General features: G+C 36.4%; 1 protein-coding gene across 7 annotated transcripts; it reads right to left on the bottom strand.

Moving 5' to 3' along the window:
- Positions 1–1,636: 1,636 nt before the first annotated feature.
- LOC113107113 (NACHT, LRR and PYD domains-containing protein 3-like) lies at positions 1,637–18,509 on the bottom strand. Of its 7 annotated transcripts, none has more exons than XM_026269351.1 (12): positions 18,295–18,489; positions 15,999–16,089; positions 15,757–15,828; positions 15,552–15,653; positions 14,825–14,941; positions 14,425–14,547; positions 13,417–13,527; positions 10,013–11,890; positions 6,674–6,847; positions 6,421–6,594; positions 6,277–6,323; positions 1,637–2,508 (listed from the first exon to the last, which is right to left on the bottom strand). In XM_026269351.1, exons 3-12 carry the CDS (start codon positions 15,807–15,809, stop codon positions 1,985–1,987), a joined length of 3,303 nt encoding a protein of 1,100 aa, XP_026125136.1. In that variant the 5' UTR covers positions 15,810–15,828; positions 15,999–16,089; positions 18,295–18,489; the 3' UTR covers positions 1,637–1,984. The 7 variants fall into 7 exon arrangements, with proteins under 7 accessions (XP_026125136.1, XP_026125135.1, XP_026125133.1 ...); XM_026269350.1 differs by having other exon boundaries at positions 10,013–11,893; positions 14,825–14,938; XM_026269348.1 differs by having other exon boundaries at positions 1,638–2,508; positions 10,013–11,893; positions 18,425–18,509.
- Between the last annotated feature and the right edge of the window lie 1,344 nt (positions 18,510–19,853).

Here is a 19,853-nt window from a genome sequence, read left to right as displayed (position 1 = left end):
TTAAACAGTCCAAGAGATGTCAAATAAAGTGTGTGCATCTGTAATAACATGTGCCTCACATGGCTCCGGCCTGAATAAAGACCTCCTGTAACGAATCCATATTTTTGTAAGAAAAATATCCATATTTCGAATGTATTAAACATTTCTCTCTCACTTCGTCTGACTGTCGTATGTGGAAGTCACTCCGGCGGATGACATAGGATGTTGGTGTAACGTGATTAGTGATGAACGCAGAAAGAACAAAAAAAAACTGTGATCACGAATTAGGACAAAACGAGAATTTGTAAAGGAAAAAAAAGTTCAATATGTGCCAAGAGGAGACTTTGCTTTGCTAAAGCAAGAAAACCTTGCTTCTGTATACAAACTTGTGAGACTAGCATATCTCAGAGGAGCATGCTGCGCATACAGTATATCCTATGTCATCCGACAGAACAGCTTGCATGTATGACAGTGAGCGGTGGAGAGAAAAAAATGTGTTTATTATGTTTGAAATATAGATTTTTTTTTAATACATCAATTTAATACAGCAGGCCTTTATTTATATATCTTTCTATACAATCATTAATTTTACCTTTATGTTTGGATTTAGAAATTCATTATATCTTCTGTATCTTCTGCTCCATTATTAAAATCTAAAATAAAGTGCATCCCACCAACACCAAACAAATTTTGGATGACTTGTATGCTGGTACCCAGTATCCATTGCGGCATAAAGCATTTTTGTAGTCATCATTTTATAGACTTTGTCATAACAGATATACTGCAGCTCACTAACCTGAGAGAGAAGCAGAATAATCTTAACAATAAATTTCAGGGTTCAAGAACCCAACCAATGCAAGCACTGCCCAGAGGAAAGTGTTATTGCTCAGATGTTTCCCTTTCATAGCTCAGGAGATAAGATGGTGATCTCAGTTGTTTCATTTAAGTATCAACTTAGTCTCAGTAAAATTGCTTAGAATAAATAAAATGGATAAAAATTAAGATTGACAAAATACATGACGTATGAAGTCACCATATTTGTTGGTTGTTGAAACCAATCAGCAAATGTTTTCTCAACACATTTTTTGAGATGAAAAGAACATTCATTAGTTGCATCAAGGTTGTCATATAATGATTTTGCTTGAAATTGATTCAGTGCTAGTAAGTTTGACTGCAGTATGACATCCAGTGGTTTTTGGGACCTGACCATCAATGCTGCAGAATTATTTTTCTGTACCTTCCCCCAGATCTGTGCCTCAATACAATCTTATCTCAGAGGTCTATGAACAATTATTTGGATTGGTTTGTGCCCTGGCATGCACTGTTAACTGTGGGACCTTATATAGACAAGTGTGTGACTTTTCAAAATCATTTCCAATTGACTGCTTTGACCACAGGTGGACTCCAATCTAGTTGTAGAAACATCTCACGGATGATAAGTGGAAACGAGATGCACATGAGCTCAATTTTGAGTGTCATGGCAAAAGCTGTGAATACTTATGTATATAAATGATTGTTTTGTTTTCCATTTTTAATACATTTGCAAAGATTTCAGATTGTAGAATTTTAAGCAAAATTATGCATTTCATAAATTTTGGAATAAGGATTTAACATAAAATGTGGAAAATTTACTTTTCAGTATGCAAAAATTATTAACTTCTGTGTGTCTGACACAGATATCATGAATAAGCATATGAATCTCAACAATAGTGACAAACTCAAACGCTTCATGATGCAATGCATTCTGGGTACATAAACTCATCCATGACTGTTTGTCGCCACTGCTGATGTTTTTATGTGGAGTGTCTTACGTTTGTCTTGCTGGCCAGAAAAAAGATTTTGACGTACATTTTTCCATCATGAAAGCTGATTAACCAAACATTTCTATAAACTATTAACAACATGTCTTTATTGCACACTAATTCAAAAACAGCACATCCATCATTCTCTATTAGCAGTCTTCATTATGAAATACTACTGTAACTGTTGACAGAGAAAAATCTGTCTAACAAAAACACACAGATGAGTCTGGATGAAGCCCAAATCCAGCATGTAGAGGCTGTGTGAATGTTGTGTTGAATGTGTGTAGATGTGTGAGTGTGTGTGTGTCAGAGACGCTGTAGAAGGACAGAGTGCCGGCCGGACAGTCCACATACACTCCTACTCTACTAGATGGGAACGGAGCAGGTATATCTGTGCTACTTTTAGCATGTATTGCACAGTAACTGCTATCTGTGCATACAAGAGTCCAAACCTTTTCATTGTATCCAAAAAAACAATCATTATTGTCCCCTTTTCTCTTTATAGATTTATATACAATCGATGTATAAACCACGCCGCTCCATTCTACCTCCCAGTAACAGCGTCCAGTAAGACTCTCTCTACTCAGAACATTACAATATTCATCAAACCTATCTGGATGATCTGGATACACCTGCTTCTCTTTCACATGAGTCGCTAAACAATTTCTGTTAGACAAAGCAAGATGATGATGTGCCGTGTTTGAATCCATAGTGAGACAACAGGAGTCTGTAGATGAGACAACAACATGGACATTAATAACACAGTGTAGGCGCTGAGTGAGTCTTCATGTGAAAACGTCAAAAAACAACAACTCCCACTTTAATCCGAGGGTAGGTTGCACCAACTGGATATAAAAAAATCTGCATGTAAGCCTTATGTGGTGTTTAACTACATCAAGATTAGTGATAAAAATGTACACTTGTTGACCAATCAGGGTACAGTAGATGATGCTCCTCCTAGCAAACTCATTGTGCCACCATGATGTTGTCAAAGACTTTCAGTTTATTTTAATCTTCACAGACTATTAGTTTTGTTTTCATGGACTTCTGATTGGTTATCTTCAGTCACATATTTGTTTAGTTTTCCTGCCACTATTTATTTTGTCATGGTATCTGTCTGTCTACTCAGCTCAGGTGTTAATCATTATTTAATTATTTAGTTTTTTATTTTAGTTCCTGTCTGCACACTCTTCAGTTGTTCTGAATTTGCTTGTGTGCTATCACACGGTTACACTATTTGAAGTATACTGGACTTCTTTAATGAACCCTGTTTGATTTTTATTCATCATCTTTTCTTCATCTCCACTACATGTGACAGATGCCAGTGTGTTACTATGGTAAATTTACATTTACTTCATCCGATGCTACATGAAATATGGTGAGAATAGTAAAAATAATTGCTTGCAGGATGAAATGAGAAATTATAGAAAATCTGCAGTGATAATTTGTTGATTTATTAGTTCAAACAACTCTGCACTGCTGAAACCAAAGATTTTAGTAAAATGTTTTAAAACATTGGCGCAGTCTCTCATGACTCTTTCACGTCATTGTGAGACATGTCATTGTCTCAATGTTTTAATGGATTTTATTTTATCTATAGGAAACTCAATATGCCTAGATGGTACAACAGTTAAAAATTTTAAGCAGGGCATTTTGTTCAGAACAGTTTTACATCCAGGGCCCGTATTCATTAAGATTCTAAGAATCCTCTCAGAAAACTTAATTTAGCTTAAAAACTTTTACGTAGGAGTCTTAGCTTAAGAGCGATTCGTGACCGATCTGAGAGCAGCTCTGAGTAAGGAAAAGACAAAAACTTTCATCTTAGTGAGGAGGCGGGGTTGACCCCGTTGCTATGTATGACACAATCTTTTGAAGACTGTGATTGGTTGGTTGTACAAGAAGAAAAAAAAGAGTGATTTTAAGTATAGGGTCTATTCTTATTCTCACTTTGAATTTACATGCATCATTTTTCCTATTTGACCGTTCTCTCTCTCTCTCTCTCTCTCTCTCTCTCTCTCTCTCTCTCTTACACACACACACACACATTATTTGTGTGTATATAAATCCTTTTTTTATTTACCATGCTTTTAATTTCCTATAAGGTATTTGATTGGCTTAGAATGATAAAAAAATGTCCACTCTTTCCAGTTACAGTGATGCGGTCCTATTTAAGTGGTGGTTTGAATGTTGGTTTTAATGTATCCAACATGGAATCAAAACCAAGAAGGACGAGAAAGCCAAACTGGACAGAGGAACAGTTTTTACTATTAGCCCAGTTAGTGGATGAACACAAGGCCATTCTTAAAGGAGAATTCGGGCTGGGTGTCACAGCAAGGGACAAGAAGCAGACATGGGAGCATATAGCACAAACTATTAACGGTTCATTCCCCCTGCTTGTGCGCACCTATAAGCCTGCTATATTCATAAATGCAGTTTTTTAAGCCTGCAAGGTGGGAATGTCCAGTGGAAACTAAATGAACTGCGACACAATAAGATGTTCTGAAAGTGCTGTAATTGTTTGTGTGATCACTCTGCTTACAGAAGGTTGTGACAGACCCAAATCATCACTATTGCATTGTTGCATTTTCCCAGTTGCCAAATATCATAATGTAGTGATTACTTTAATTTCTGGCGCTATGGCATTTCTGCGCTGTCAGAGATGTTAGCACGTCTCTAATAAGATCAGTCACAAACAGTGTTAATTTCGTTGACTAAATATTTTCGTCATTATTTTCGTCACAAATATATTTTTGCGGAAGAAAACGAAACGAAAACTAAAAAAGAAGGCACTGATGGAGACTAAAACTATGACTAAATTGATTGACATTATCGTCAACGAATAAAGGACGAGACGAAAATAGACTGTGACGAAAATCAAATCAGCAGACGGGAGAGATGCGAGGAATGAGCAAAAGAACCGGCAAAATGGAACAGGCGAGACTGCATGAGAGAAGAGAACCAATCCGAGCCTGACTTATTGAGACGTGAAGCGAAGGTTTTCAGTTTTTAAATGAGCTCCCGGGAAGACGACATTCGAAGAGGTGATGTCTAAAAGAGCGACAAAATGTCCACAGCTCACTTCACGTTTGACGACGAACAAAACAAAACAAAGTGTAAAGCACGCGGAGCGCTCATTCGTGGCAAGAACAACCAATTTGAAAAGACATTTACAGACAAGCCACCCGGACATTTTCTCAAATGTAATTTCACAACGATGTTCTTTTGTTTATTGAGCTAAGCAAAATTGGAAGACTGCAGTGCGTGGATGTTGTAGCATTAAATATTACGAACTGAAAAGTACTTTAAATTAGCCCCTATCAAGTTAGATGAGAGCACAATACTAATACGTAATATTATGATACATACATTTGATTAATACTAATGTTTAGTATATTTTATAATGTTCTACTTGTTGACAATATCACAAATATTTCTATATTAGTCATGTGAAACGTGAATGTTCACATCCTATCATTATACATACTAATCTAGCAATATTGTAGTATTTAAAACATACAATATTGCTAGACAAATGAATACCTTATAAAATCTTGTTACTTTTTTTATCCACCCAACTTATTAAATATTTACTTTAAATGTATGCACTTATTGTTCAGCTCAGCTGTAAGCTTTAAGGTCCTGGACCTAACTTTATTTTTCTTTTATTGATGGTCAATTGGCAGCTAGTTATTGTTTACATTATCATGACAGTGTTTGTTGCTGCATAAAAGCTTTTGAATCGAAATATAGACACAGTTGTGTTGAAATAAAGTTGAATTTGTGTTTTATATATTTTGGGTAAGTTTGTTTCCTATACCAGCTGTAAAAAATTGTCTAGTAAATCTGTTACTGATTTTAGTCTTATTTTAGTCGACTAAAATACCAAGCAATTTTAGTCGACTAAAATACCAAGCAATTTTAGTCGACTAAAATAAGACTAAAATTAAAACAAATCAGATGACTAAAACTAAAAAGAATTATAGTCAAAAGACTAAGACTAAAACTAAATTAAAATTTCGTGTCAAAATTAACACTGGTCACAAACATGATCCCTGCACGATCTAATCTATAGCGTCTTATTAACTCACTGTCATACATTGTCTGCAACACATTTCTTCTGCCTCTTCGTCTTTCTGCCATTTTCTCCTCTGCTAAAGAAACTCTTAAGTCCTCGTCTGTGCTCCTAACAAGTTTGACCTTAAGACCTCTTTTAAGGGTTAAGATGCTTTCTGAATTACTTTTTTCTTTAATTTTAAGAGTAAACGGCCACATTTCTAAGAATTTTCTTAGAATTTTGTCACTAGGAGCTACTTTTTGCATTAAGATTCTTTATGAATACGGGCCCAGGTGTATATCCAGCTAGCGCAACCTGCCCCAGATGACTGTCATTTGATTCCTCCTAGACTGACCTTTTTATATCCTTTCTGTTTTAATTACAGGTAAATACATCTAATTATAATACATCTTATGTGCTGATGTGTTAATTTAAACTTACATTTTTTCAGTCCTAGTGTTAGTCTGCTCTCTCCGCCGCAATCCAAACTATAGACACAAAAATGGTCATACACAGACATGAATAGATATAGATAAGACAATGAAATGATGCTGTATGCATGTTTACAGACTACATTGTACATACCGGAGTGTCTCCAGTTTGTAGTTTGTATCATGGAGTCTCTGAGAGAGAAGCTGAACTCCTAAATGTTGTGGGTGATTGTAGCTCAGATCCAGCTCTCTAAGGTGTGACGGGTTTGTACTCAGAGCTGAAGCCAAATAATGGCATCCTTCATCGCTCACCATACAACCTGACAACCTACAAAAGAAAAACATAATCTTTACATACAATTCATTGTATATTTTACTTTGATTAATCAGTGTAAAGAGATAAATACCTCAGTATGTGTAGTTGACAGTCTTGACTCTTGAGGGCATCAGAGATCAGCTTCACTCCTGAATCCTGCAGGTCATTGTTACTCAAATCCAGTTCTCTCAGAGGAGAGTTTGATGACTGGAGAGCTGAAGCGATGATTTCACACGACTCAACCGTGAGATTACAGTCTGCAAGTCTGCAAAAAATACTATTTTTTAGACTATTACATATATATTTTTTTATCAGTTAGGTTTTGTTGTATAACATCAAGAAAAGCCAATTACTCTGCCTCATTTTTGCTAAACTTGTATTAGATATAGTGGGCTGGTTAATGTCTTAAAGTCTTCTGAAAATAAAAAAACCCAACTGAAACTCAGATGACGACTGTACCTTAGATTGTATGTGCTTATTACATTTATACTAGGGCTGCACGATTCTGGATAAATTGAGAATCACGATTTTTTGATCTCATATAGAGATCACGATTCTCCTACGATTATTATTATTATTACTATTATCATTATCACAAGTATATAAATTAATTATTTTATTTTGCAAGGATTCTTTAAATTGATCAAGTGTGACAAAGACATTTATAACAAAATATTTCTATTACACACAATAATTGTTCTTCTGAACTTTCTATCAAAGAAACCTGAAAAGAATCTACTCATCTGTTTTCAACATAATAATAATAATAATAATAATAATAATGTTTTTTATGGCAAATCATCATATTAGAATGATTTCTGAAGATCATGTGACACTGAAGACTGGAGGAATGATGCTGAAAATACAGCTGCACATCACAGAAATAAATTACATTTTAAAATACATTCAAGTGAAAGCAGTTATTTTAAATGGTAAAAATATTTCAAAACTTTACTGTTTTTTGCTGTAATTTGGATCAAATAAATATAGTTTGATGAGCAGAAGAGACTTTAAAAAAACATTACACATCTTAAGGTTCAAAAACTTTTGACTGGTAGTGTATATATAATATATTTAAAACCGCAGTTTAGATATTAGAATGATGAAAAAGTTGTTTAGATCACGGATTCAAAGACTCACTCATAAACCTACTACACTTGTTTCATTACTAGATGAATCAGCGTTTTTGAACGATTCTCTTGAATGAAAAATTAATTCATTGACAAATAAATTAAGACACTTGTCGCCACCTATTGGTGAAACAATGCAATCAACACAAACTTTATTTAAAGCGCAGTACTTTCAAAAGGGGATTTATTATATTTTGATCGCTGCCATCTGCCATAGAGACATCAATGTTTATATTTAAACTATAAACTTTATCCCAGTATTTCTGTGATAATATAAATGACTGTAAGATAGAAATAATACCGTGTAGTTGAAAAGACTGTTTGTGAAGATGTTTCTTAACCAAACATGGTAAGAGCTCTCTCTGTGTCAGCGGCAGTGCGCGCACGGATTTGAATGATCCGGTAAGACTTAGTCAAAGGTTTAACAGCCTCGGGGAATCGTTGTCTTTTAGAAATGAGATCGAGAGGGTGTCTGAATCGAGATCGCGATCTTTTAACGATTAATCGTGCAGCTCTAATTTATACTTTGATTGTTGTTTGCTAAACTTGTATTAGATATAGTGGGCTGGTTATGTCTTAAAGTCTTCTGAGAATAAAAAACCCCAACTGAAAATCAGAAGACAACGGTACCTTAGATTGTACGTGCTTATTACATTTATACTTTGATTGTTGAATATTATTTGCCTTTATATTTTGTATATTTTAAAAAGCAAAGTAACCAGTTAAAATTTATTTAAAAAAAAGAATAAAAAAATATTGTTCTTCTACAAGGCTCTATAAGCATGTTTCTCTTCCAGCATCTAGCGGTTTGCTCCAGTAATTCCATCACAAAAAGAAATGACTGATTCAATCTAGTGGGAATAACTTGAATGATCTGCATAAAACCCAAACCTGAACCCAGCTGAACACCTTTGGTATGACTTGCAGGCTCTGAGCAAAAAACAAAACAAAACAAAAACAAGGATGGCCAACTCGGTGCACTGCAGAGTTTAGCTCTGAAACATGCAGGACAGTGGCCCTCCAGGACCAATGTTGCCCATGCCTGACCCAAACCCATCAGAGACTAGTTTACAAGATTACAGTCATTTCAAAACAGAAAAAGGCCTTTCCAAAACTCTTGAAATTAAGATGGAAACAAAAGTCTTTAAAATGATATTTAATTATATATAATTAATATTGGTTTTGTTTGGATTTGAAGAAAAATATAAACATGTTTATTTGAAGGGAGAAATGCATTTAGCAAAATAGTGCATGATTTTATTTTCCACTGCAGGGCTGATAACAGAGCTCTCATCTTAAAAGTGTGATATCCTGAGGGGTGATGTCACTTCTCACATTTTCTAGCACAATTCTTAACAGTTAAAAAAACATGCTGATAATTCAAGGCCAGGAACGGTCTGTAATTCCATTGTAAGTCCATTGTAGAGCATTCTTAAAATGGTTCAACAAGACAATGGAAGTGCTTAAACTGACACTGTCTCAACAAGAGAAAAGCCCTATTCGGACGGGACTAGTTTTACAGGGGGTCGTTAGAGAAATCTATGTTTCGCAGACGTACTTGGTGATTTTAATCCCGTCCGAATCTGCCACGTCTGTGTTTTTCTCACACAACCTCTGTGATAATTCCAGAGCAAATTACCTACTGTTTTTCAGCAAACTCAGTGATCCTCTGAGAAAACTAATCCCGTCCGAATGCGAATGTCTGTGATTGCCGGTGATATTTTATTTCACAACGCGTTTCCTTGTGTGTTTTGGCCAACATGAATTACCGTAGATGCTCTTACCGCACGGATGTTTGATATATTTGCTTAGCGGCAAATAAATAATAAAATAAAATAATAAAATCAAGAGCAAGATCACGCAAACTGTTAATACCGGCTATTGTAATATCAGCATCAGGTAAGATTACTGACGTTCATTTATGTACTCAGTTACATAAATTTTTAATTACATTTAATAAAATAAAAAAAAAAGGAAAACAAGTTAAACTTAAGGAACCACACATTAACATTGTTTTGTTATACTAGCCATTTAGTATTTATTGTGTAATAATACTAAGGCAATCATTCTAAATGAATGCAATGCACGCGTACGTGATCTCCGTGACGCCCAGATGCACAAATCAGACCCTCCCACCTCTGTAATAAACACGGAGATGTTAGTCCCGTTCTAATTGGTACATGAAAATCACAGACGTCAGGTGGTAAGAATCGAAACTCAAACGTAGTTTAGAAAACTAATCCCGTCCGAATAGTGCTAAAGACTACCTAAAAGTAGAAATTAAATTAAAATATACTCACAGAGCTCTTGTGCAGTTGTTGACAGCTGGTATGAGTCTTCTTCTGCCCTCCTCTGTTGTGTTGTATTTCTTCAGATCAAACTCATCCATCACTTCCTCTGATACCTGAAGCATGTAAGCTATTGCTGAACAGTGAGCAACAGATAGTTTCTTCTCTGATTGTTTGTCCGATCTCACAAACTCCTCAATCTCTCTGTACAGAGTCTGATCATTCACTTCAAGCAGACACAGAAACAGATTAATGGACCTCTCAGCAGAGATATGCTCTGAAGTACTCATGGTTTTGATTTTATCTTTGATGTGTTCTGTGATTTTTTTGATGGTTTCTGAGGTGTCCACCATGTGTGTCAGTAGATCCTGTAAGAGCCTCTGATTGAACTTCAGTGAGATCCCTAGCAGAAATCGCAGGAAAAGATCCAGATGACCAGATTCACTCTCAACAGCTTTATCTACTGCACCTTTGAGAAAGCTATAAACCAAATCAACAAACTGCAATGTGTCACGTTTTTTGCTTGCATCACAGTAGAATGCATAGAATGCAGCGAGGAACTCCTGAAAGCTGAGATGTATGAAACAGTAGATTTTCCTCTGACCAATGACCGATTCCTCCTTAAAGATCTGAGTGCAGATGCCAGAATACAGCGAGGCAATGTCAGTGACCTCTATCCCACACTCTCTCAGATCCTCCTCATAGAACATCACATTCCTCTTCATCAACTGTTTGAAAGCTACTTCAGCCAGTTTCACAATCACCTCTCTATTGAACTGCAGGAGTTGCTCTGGATCTCTCTCTGCATCATACTTCTGATTCTTCATCTTCATCTGAATCAGCAGGAAGTGGATGTACATTTCACTCAGAGTTTGAGGGATTTTTGTTTCCTCATTGTCTTGTTTAAGGATGTTTTCAAGCACAGTGGATGAGATCCAACAGAAAACTGGTATGTGACACATGATGTGGAGGCTTCTTGCTCTTCTAATGTGTGAGATGATTCTGCTGGCTTGATGCTCATCGCTGATTCTCTTCCGGAAATATTCTTCCTTCTGCGCATCATTGAATCCCTGGATTTCTGTCACACGCTGGATGTATTTGGAGGGGATCCGATTGGCTGCTGCTGGTCTGGAGGTGATCCAGATGAAAGCAGAGGGAAGCAGATTACCTTTTATGAGGTTTGACATCAACACAGACACTGATGAATTCTCAGTCACATCACAAACTTTCTCACCGTCATCTGAAAACGTCAGCGCCATTCTGCTTTCATCCAGACCATCAAAGATGAACACAACTTTACAGGCATCATAAATCTTTGAGTTCAGATCTTGAAGTTCAGGATGAAAGTCCAGCAGAAGTTTGTGAAGACTGTAGTGATCAGGTCCGATCAAGTTGAGCTCTCGAAACGGAAGCACAAACATGAAATCTACATCCTTATTGGCCGTTCCCTCGGCCCAATCCAGAATGAACTTTTGCACGGAGACTGTTTTCCCAATTCCAGCGATGCCTTTAGTAAGAACACTCTTGATTTTCTCTCTTTGATATTGTTCTTCAGGTAAGGCTTTAAAGATGTCATTGCAGTAGATTGGAGTGTCTTTTAAGTGTTGTGTTCGGGGCTTTTTCTCCATGTGTAAAACCTCATGTTCTTCATTCACTCCTTCACTCTCTCCCTCTATGATGTACAGCTGTGTGTAAATGCTCTTCAGGAGGGTTTGATTCTCTTGTACTTTTATTCCCTCGAATAAACTCTCATACTTGCTCTTCATGCTGGTTTTGTGTATGTTTTTCACTATCTGCAGTTCTTCTGTCTCATCTAGCAGGTCTGATTCTGTCTTGTTCTGGGTCTGCCAGTAGAGGCAAGTGTGGTTTTGTCTGGAAAGCATCTTCAGACTGCTGAGAAAAGAGCAGCAAAAAACAGTGACTGTCATGTGAGCAATGTTCAGTGTTGGGTATAGTTACTTTGGAAAGTAGTTAGTTAGGTTACAACGTTACCATCAATTAAAAGTAATCAGTTATGATACAGCGTTACCTATTCATAAAAGTAACGCGTTAGAGTACTCATGCGTTACCAAAAATTAAAAGCCATTTGCAGCGGCTCACACATGACAGACACAGCCCCCGGCCCCTTTAAATGCACCTAGAAGTCGTGACTCCCGACAATGAATAACGTCAGTCATCCGACTAAATTAACACAGCAGGATAACAATAACAGGAAAGACAGTCAGCAATCGGCTATTCCACATGGCGTTTTATTTATTTATTATCACAGAACATATTATTAATCAAAATTCGCACCTAACGTTAACCAGCCCGGGTAGCCGAGGCTACTGTATATTATGAGCACCACAAGATAACTCCTGATTTTTCTTTAACTTTACATAATGCAGTTATCAAAGTACAAGTATGCTTACTTGTAAACACAACCTTAAACAGGCTTGCAGATTTAAATCCATTTAGAAATGATGAACAACCAGTCAGCCAATGATCTAACAGAAATTAACAGCTGCCTGTCAGACAAAAATGATAACAAACCGAATTAAATCCTTCACTGCCACACAGGCAAATGACAAATCGCTTAATAGCCAAACTAATTATTATTAAAGTGTCACTCACAGTCACAAGCCTAAATTCGCTTTAACACAGTCCTCTTACATTTACTCTTCAAAGTAGTGATTAAAACGTAGCGTTAAATTTGAGGTAGAATTTTTGGCGGTCGACAGAAGCTTTTCACCAAAGCAGAGTGTGCATTTTACCGTTATGTTCTTTTCTTTTTCGTTGACAAATTGAAAATAATGTATGTACTTCCATAAACCAAACGCTGTCCTCTCTGCTATCTTGCCGGGAGTTCGAAATAAAAAAAAACCCCACACACACACAGGGTCAGGCGCAGGGCACAGACGTATCACAGCCATTGACTTTACGATTACAGAGCTTCGGCTCCGCTGATACATCCGCAGGTGGCACAGTAGACCTAGGCCTACTGTCTGACAAAAAGCAGGCTGCAGTCGGGATTTTCCTTTCCTTAAAATAACGGATTACTTTTTTAAAAAAATAACGAAGTTACTGATTACTTACGCACGAAACTAACGCGTTAAGTTACACATTTCAGGAAAAAAGTAATTAGAGTACTCTAACGCGTTACTTTGTAACGCGTTACCCACAACACTGGCAATGTTTGACCACCATCATGGAAATTACACACAAGGATAGCCATTATGGATGGTGCTATAAGGCAATGTTCACAAACAGTGGAAAATTATTTAAAGTTATATTTAGGACTCACACACACTTTGCTGAGTTCCCAATTTAGTCCCAGATGCAGAATTGTGTATGAACAGTAGTAAAGTGTAGTATAAATTCACTGTGATCGGTTTAAAAAATGTCTGGCAAATGCATAAATGACATTCTTTCTATACCTGGGGTCAGAGGTCACCACTTTATCAGTTAGTTCTGGGGGTTGCATTATAGATCTCTCACTCTTCATTGACATGCAGCTGGATTGTGGAGATGCTGATCTTCCTCTTTTCCTGTTGGTAATAGTAAAAATGCAAACAGTGTCTTAGACCTGTATGCTGTACATCTATAAATCTCATCCTAGACTGCTAATCATAATAGTTTTTCTTACTGTGCTATTATATACTTTCCCGTTCTAGGGTTGGGAAGGTGTAATAAAGAAAGTGGTGGAGGAATCGAGGGAGCTTTCCCCTTCTACTGACTGACTGACAATACAAATCAGAATAAAATGTATTGAACACAAAGAAGCAAACGGAACTTCAGGAGGGGTCAAGGCCAAAAAAAACAACAACTAAATTTTGACCTTGACAGAAAAATAAAATAACTCACACATTTAAGTTAAATGAGTCCTCCCACAAGATGATTAAAGACCTTTCAATACACTTTTGTCAACAACAAGTTAAACACGAACACAAGCAAAGTCAACAGATAAGACTCTTGCTCTAAGACTCCAGCTCTGCCATTTAACTCCAAACATTTCCTCTATTGGACCAATCAGGATAGTGCAGTCATCAGCAGAATCATCAACTAACTGTACTACACCTGTTAGTCCTTAGTGTTGAGAGAGGGAGAGAGAGAAAAGCAAAACAAAAACAGAGCACATGCACAAAAGAGAAGCTCCCACTTATGTCCTGGGATGTAACAGTGCCCTCATAAACACAAAAAACAGGTTTAGTAGGATCCGTGTGGCATGAACTTAGCATCATCAAGTGTCAATCACTGTCATGACAGTAAAGTAAGGGCCAACTCTACGAAACAAGGAGTACATCCTCTTTTAAAAGCCACTTTTTTGGCATTGATGGGAAACACAATCAAATAAATGTTGTGTCCACACCTTCCAAATCTAAACATCAGCACTTTTTAGTATTTGTTGTGGGCGTTGGGATAGTGTGAAGTAGCATTTACTGTACCTGGGGCCAGAGGTCATGGCTCCATCACTGAGTTCTGGGGGTTGCATTATAGATCTGTTGCTCTTCATTGACAAACAGCTGGGTTCTGGAGATGCTCCTCTGGGTCTTTTCCTGCTGATGATACTGACAAAAGTTTGAGACCTGTCTGCTATACATCTACTAAACTACTGTTCCAAGCACTTCATATTGTTGTACAGCCAGGGCGGTGTTGTGTACATACATTTTGAGGGGCAGAAAAAAAAGAGGACACCCCTTTCACAAATGTATAGAAATGTTATTTACAAATCCACATCTTAATTATTATTATTATTTTTATTCTTACAAATTAATTTAGAATAAGACATTACAGAGCCATTATCAATAAATCAGTATCATTACTGTCATCAGTTCCTTGCTGTACCTGGTGTCAGAGGTCATGGTTCCATCGCTAAATGCAGAAGGAAAGTCTTTGATGGACTGTTTGCTCTTCATTGACACACAGCTGGGTTCTGGACGGGCTCCTGTAGGTAATTCCCTGCTGATGACAAATCTGCATTTTAAGCCTGTCTGCATTTTGTCTGTTATTCTCTTGTTCCAATGTCCAGTGTAAGTATCTGTAGTTTTATGGTACTTTTCCACTGCATAGTACGTCTTGCCTCAGCTCGACATGGCTCTGCTTGTGTTACCATTTCAGTATACTACTGCTATAGGGTAGGTAGGATTATTCACGTCATTTTAGTTGTTCCGCCTCTACTGCTGTGACTCCTGAAATCTTGATCTTGCTGGATCTGCTCCTCTGCTATCAATGAGAGGAATGTCTGTACTTCCTCAACAGAACATAAAACCCGTTTTTTGGTTGTTTAAAAAAAGGTATGCTTGTTCAAAACAGTTAGATTCGATCCTTCGCTGGCTGTGCTGATTTAAATCTAGCGGTACTGTTGTGTCTTTTGTCGCAAGTTCAGTGATGCAGGTAGTTACAATTCTCTCCAGCCAATCAATGATTAGCAAATTTACACATCACATTCTGTTAATGGTATGGCTCCCTTGGAACCTCAACTGAGGTGTACCAGGTACTGTACACAGTGGAAAACCCCCCAAAAGTGAACTGTACCATGCAGTGGTAAATTGCCATTACTGTCTTGCTCTACCTGGGGTCAACGCTGAATGCAGAAGGAAAGTCTTTGATGGACTGATCGCTCTTCTTAGACACACAGATGGGTTCTGAAGATGCTCCTCTGGGTATTTTCCTGCTGATGATATTGACAATAGCACTTAACAGCATTAAAAACCTGTCTGTTTTCTCTTGCTCCAAAGATCAGTGTAGGTTTCGGTAGTTTTACTGTCTTACTCTACCTGAGGTCATCATCCTCTTTGTTCCCCTCCTGTATCCCCTCACGGTCACTCATTTTAGAGTGTTACGCTCCTCTTTTTTGTTTAAGGTTGTTAAAAGTTTTAAAAAGACATACCAACAAACAGACACAAAACAAGAATACAGAGTGTTTATGACTGATTTAGTGTGGAAGAACGTTATCTTTAAATGTACAATAACAGCAATCCCACAGTAAAATCTGCACACACACACACACATCAAATACCTTCAGCTTGCAGTTAAAAAGATGAAAAAAAAACAGGTTCTTCTCCTTCTCTTAGAAGATATTCTGTTGATCATGAAGATCTGTCAGACATCTGGAAAAAAAAATATAAAGCTGAACGATTACATGCAACTATATGTATAGGTCTAGTCAATTAACCCCAGAATCCCCAGACTAGGGGTGCAAAAATATATCATAATATTCAAGGATCCAGACTGCAACCATTTTTTCCTCAAATGCAAGTCATTTTTGTAACCATGGTGTTGTGGTAGAAATAGCCGAATGCATTACATCATTCATTTCGGGGATTATACAACCTTTTGAAAGAAAAATTCAAGCACTTTCTAATGACTTTCAAGCATTTCACACAACAGTTTCAAGCATTTTAAAGCTCTAAAATGCTCCAGTTTGAATGTTATTTTTAATGGGATGACCAAAATATATGTTGTAGTAAGCAAACACTTGTGTAAAATTTAAAAACAATAAATTAAATCACAATTATAACCAGTAGATGACAGCAGAGGAGCACTTATTGGCTTGTTAGTCATTAATTTCTCTTTTCTCTATATCACTGTAGTTGGGAAGTTACATATACTAGATAAATAATTGTGCATTTAATAAGAGTGGAATATGTATTTTTTCTACGTAAAATAGTTTTTGCATCTGTTGTTGTTGTTAATATTTATCTATTTATGATTTGACGCCATGTCTGCAGCAGTGGCTATATTCATGGCAATAGGAAACATTTCAATTTCACAATTCAGTTGTATATATCATTTCAAAACAATTATATAAAAATATTATTTGAAAATTATATATATAAATAAACATGTATACAAATATACAAAACATACATATAATAAAAATAATAACAAGAACTAAAGTAATAAGAACAATTATATAGTCTTTCAGCTTAATGCATGACAAAAAAAATTAACAGTTAATTAATAGGAGAATTATATATATATATATATATATATATATATATATATATATACATATAAATGTCCATTAATATATTTTCTGAATAAAAAAAAAAGTTGACTAGTATTATTTAAAATTGAACATTCAATTAAAATGTTTTATACTCAAAAGATTTTTACACCTTTCAAAGACCAGTTTCTCTTCCCCTTTAAACAGATAAGAATGAGTCTTGTATGACTAATTCAACACCAGATCATATTGATTTGCAAAATTATAACAATACCTTGATTCAACAGTGGGTTTACCTCATACAGTTTGTTATGTATACATTCATCCCACTCCATTTGCCATTTATTGTTAAGGTACTAAGTCAACAAGGGTTTCAAGTCAGTTGCTGGTATTTTGAATTCTGTCACATTGAACTGGAGTGCTTCTTTTGCTGATTTATCAGCTTGTTCATTGCCAGAAAATCCCATGTGTCCCTATATCCAGCAAAAAATATAATATAAAAAATAAAATAATTGTTTCTTTAAAATATCCACATTTTCTACTATACTGATTATTATAGGATGAAACATTTTAAAAGTCTCAAGTGCAAGATTTAAAATCTGTGCAAAAATGACGATGATGCTCTTTTCTATTTGTCCCAGGGCTAAAAGCAATGTAAAAGCTTCAGCTGTAAAGATTGAACTTTGTCCAGGTATGCACTTGAAAAACATTTTGACCCAATCACTACTGTAACAGACACATGACTGTCCAACTTTGATCCATCTCTATAGCTGTTACTGGTTTAGATTTTGTAAGAGTACATTTTGTATGCAAGCTCAGTGCTTTACTGTCAAATGTGTATAAATAATAATAAAAAAATAAATAAATTATCTAAAAATAAACCTTGAATGTGGTCAATGTTTAATCAAATAAAAAAAATAGTATTAATAAATAAATTATATTAAAAAACAAATGCTATCGACCATTGAAGGGGAATGTAATTTGAGTGTCATCTTAATTTCTTTCTTTTTTTGTATCGTGATACAATCGCAATCGGGCAAGCATTATCCTGTATCTGTCTTGAGTAGAGCATGTTACACATAGACATATTAAGTTTATAATGTTACACCCATACCCAAGAACATTTCCTGCGAGTAGTTTTTTGTGAGTGAGATGGCCTCTACTTCAATGCAAGCAGTACAATCATACCCTTATTTACTTACTTGTAACCTTACATCATACATAAATATTCTGCTGTTTTTATTTGTAATGGAGCGCTCGCACCCTCACGTACGAAGCACCGTTTACAGCTGCCTGACACTTAGGATCAGAGCACGGGAGCACAAATCTGCAACAATGCCTTTTTCGTACCTATTTTCCACCTTACCCCATGTTTAATTCCGCTGTTTTAGTCCGTAATGATGTGCACGTTTGGTGTCGTACGGACTGACAGATATGGTTGTAAACGGCTAGAGATGTTGTGAAAAGCGTTTGGTTAATGGCAATAATTGACTTACTCGGAGTACCGTATTGCGGGCTAGCAAAGAGATTAAGCTGCGGACAAAATCTCGCGAAATCTAGGGGTTGGATCCTTTCTTTGAGACTTAGGTCTCTGCAGAGCAAAAGTGGGCGTTTATCACCATGTGGGTGTTTTAAAACTGCTGGGTGTTTCTGAATCATGCAATCTAAATGATCCCCCCTACCCAACCCCACCCCTAAACCTAACGTCACTATTACATCAACTAATCAGGTATCATGGTGTAAAAACACCTAGATCTCGTAACTCCCATTACTTTCCTGCAGAGACCTAAGGCTTGTTTGAGATGAGCAAAATCTGCGCAGAACCGATCACCGGTGATCAGCGCGAAATGCATGCCGGTTAGAAGAGTGTCCGAGTTACGTCCGCCTTCTTCTTCTTCTTCTTTGTTTCGTTTAATGGCGGGTGGCAACCAGCATTATGGTGCATTACCGCCACCTACTAAGTTGGAGTGTGGGCCAGAGTTTTCCTTCCCTTGAGTAAAAAATAAATACATCTAATAATAGTACTAATAAAAATAATAAAATATTTCTTGCCCCTAAATTCTATTTATCAATCCAGTTTCTCTCAAATACCAGAATAACTTCCCTACTTCAATATCAAACACATTTTTAAACTTAATTCTTCCTGATCAAACTTTCTACCTTCCTCCCTTAGAACTTCCCGCTCTCGATAGAATTTTTTACAGTGAAGAATTACATGCTCGACTGACTCCTCTATTTGGCAGTGTTCACACAATCCTGAAGGGTTCTTATTTATTAAGTGCAAAGTTTTATTAAGCCTAGTATGTCCTACCCTTAGCCTTGTCAAAATGTTCTCCTCTTTATTGTTTCTTCTGGCTATCCTTCCTGTACCCACATTTTGCTGTAATATATAGAGATGTCGCCCTGTGTTTCCTGTATCCCAACTGTTCTGCCACTCCTTAATGATGTTTCGTTTAATTATTCCTTTTGCTTCAGACTTACTGAGTGGAACGTACAAGACCTCCTCCTGCATCAGCGCCTGTTTTGCTAATGTATCCACCTCTTCATTTCCTTTAATCCCTCTGTGTGCCGGAATCCACATAAATGTTACCTGAATGTTCATAATTCTGTACAATATTTCATAGATCTCATTTACTATATCTTGTCTGCTGTTAGATGTAAATGACTGCAGTGACATTAATGCAGAGCATGAATCAGTACATACAATAACTTTTTTAATTTGTAATTCTTCTACCTTCTCTAATGCTATTACAATTGCCAACATCTCAACTGTATACACTGATAGATGATCTGAAGTCCTTCTCTTACCAGCAACATGTAATGTAGGAATACTAAAATCAAAACCTGCTTTCCCTGTATTAGGATCCTTGGATCCATCTGTATATATTTGAACATATGTTTGATATAGTGTTTGTATTCTATCTT

The sequence above is a fragment of the Carassius auratus genome, chromosome 8 (assembly GCF_003368295.1).
Source record: "Carassius auratus strain Wakin chromosome 8, ASM336829v1, whole genome shotgun sequence".
In the NCBI taxonomy this organism is placed as follows: domain Eukaryota; kingdom Metazoa; phylum Chordata; class Actinopteri; order Cypriniformes; family Cyprinidae; genus Carassius; species Carassius auratus.
This window is presented reverse-complemented; position numbering and strand designations above follow the sequence as displayed.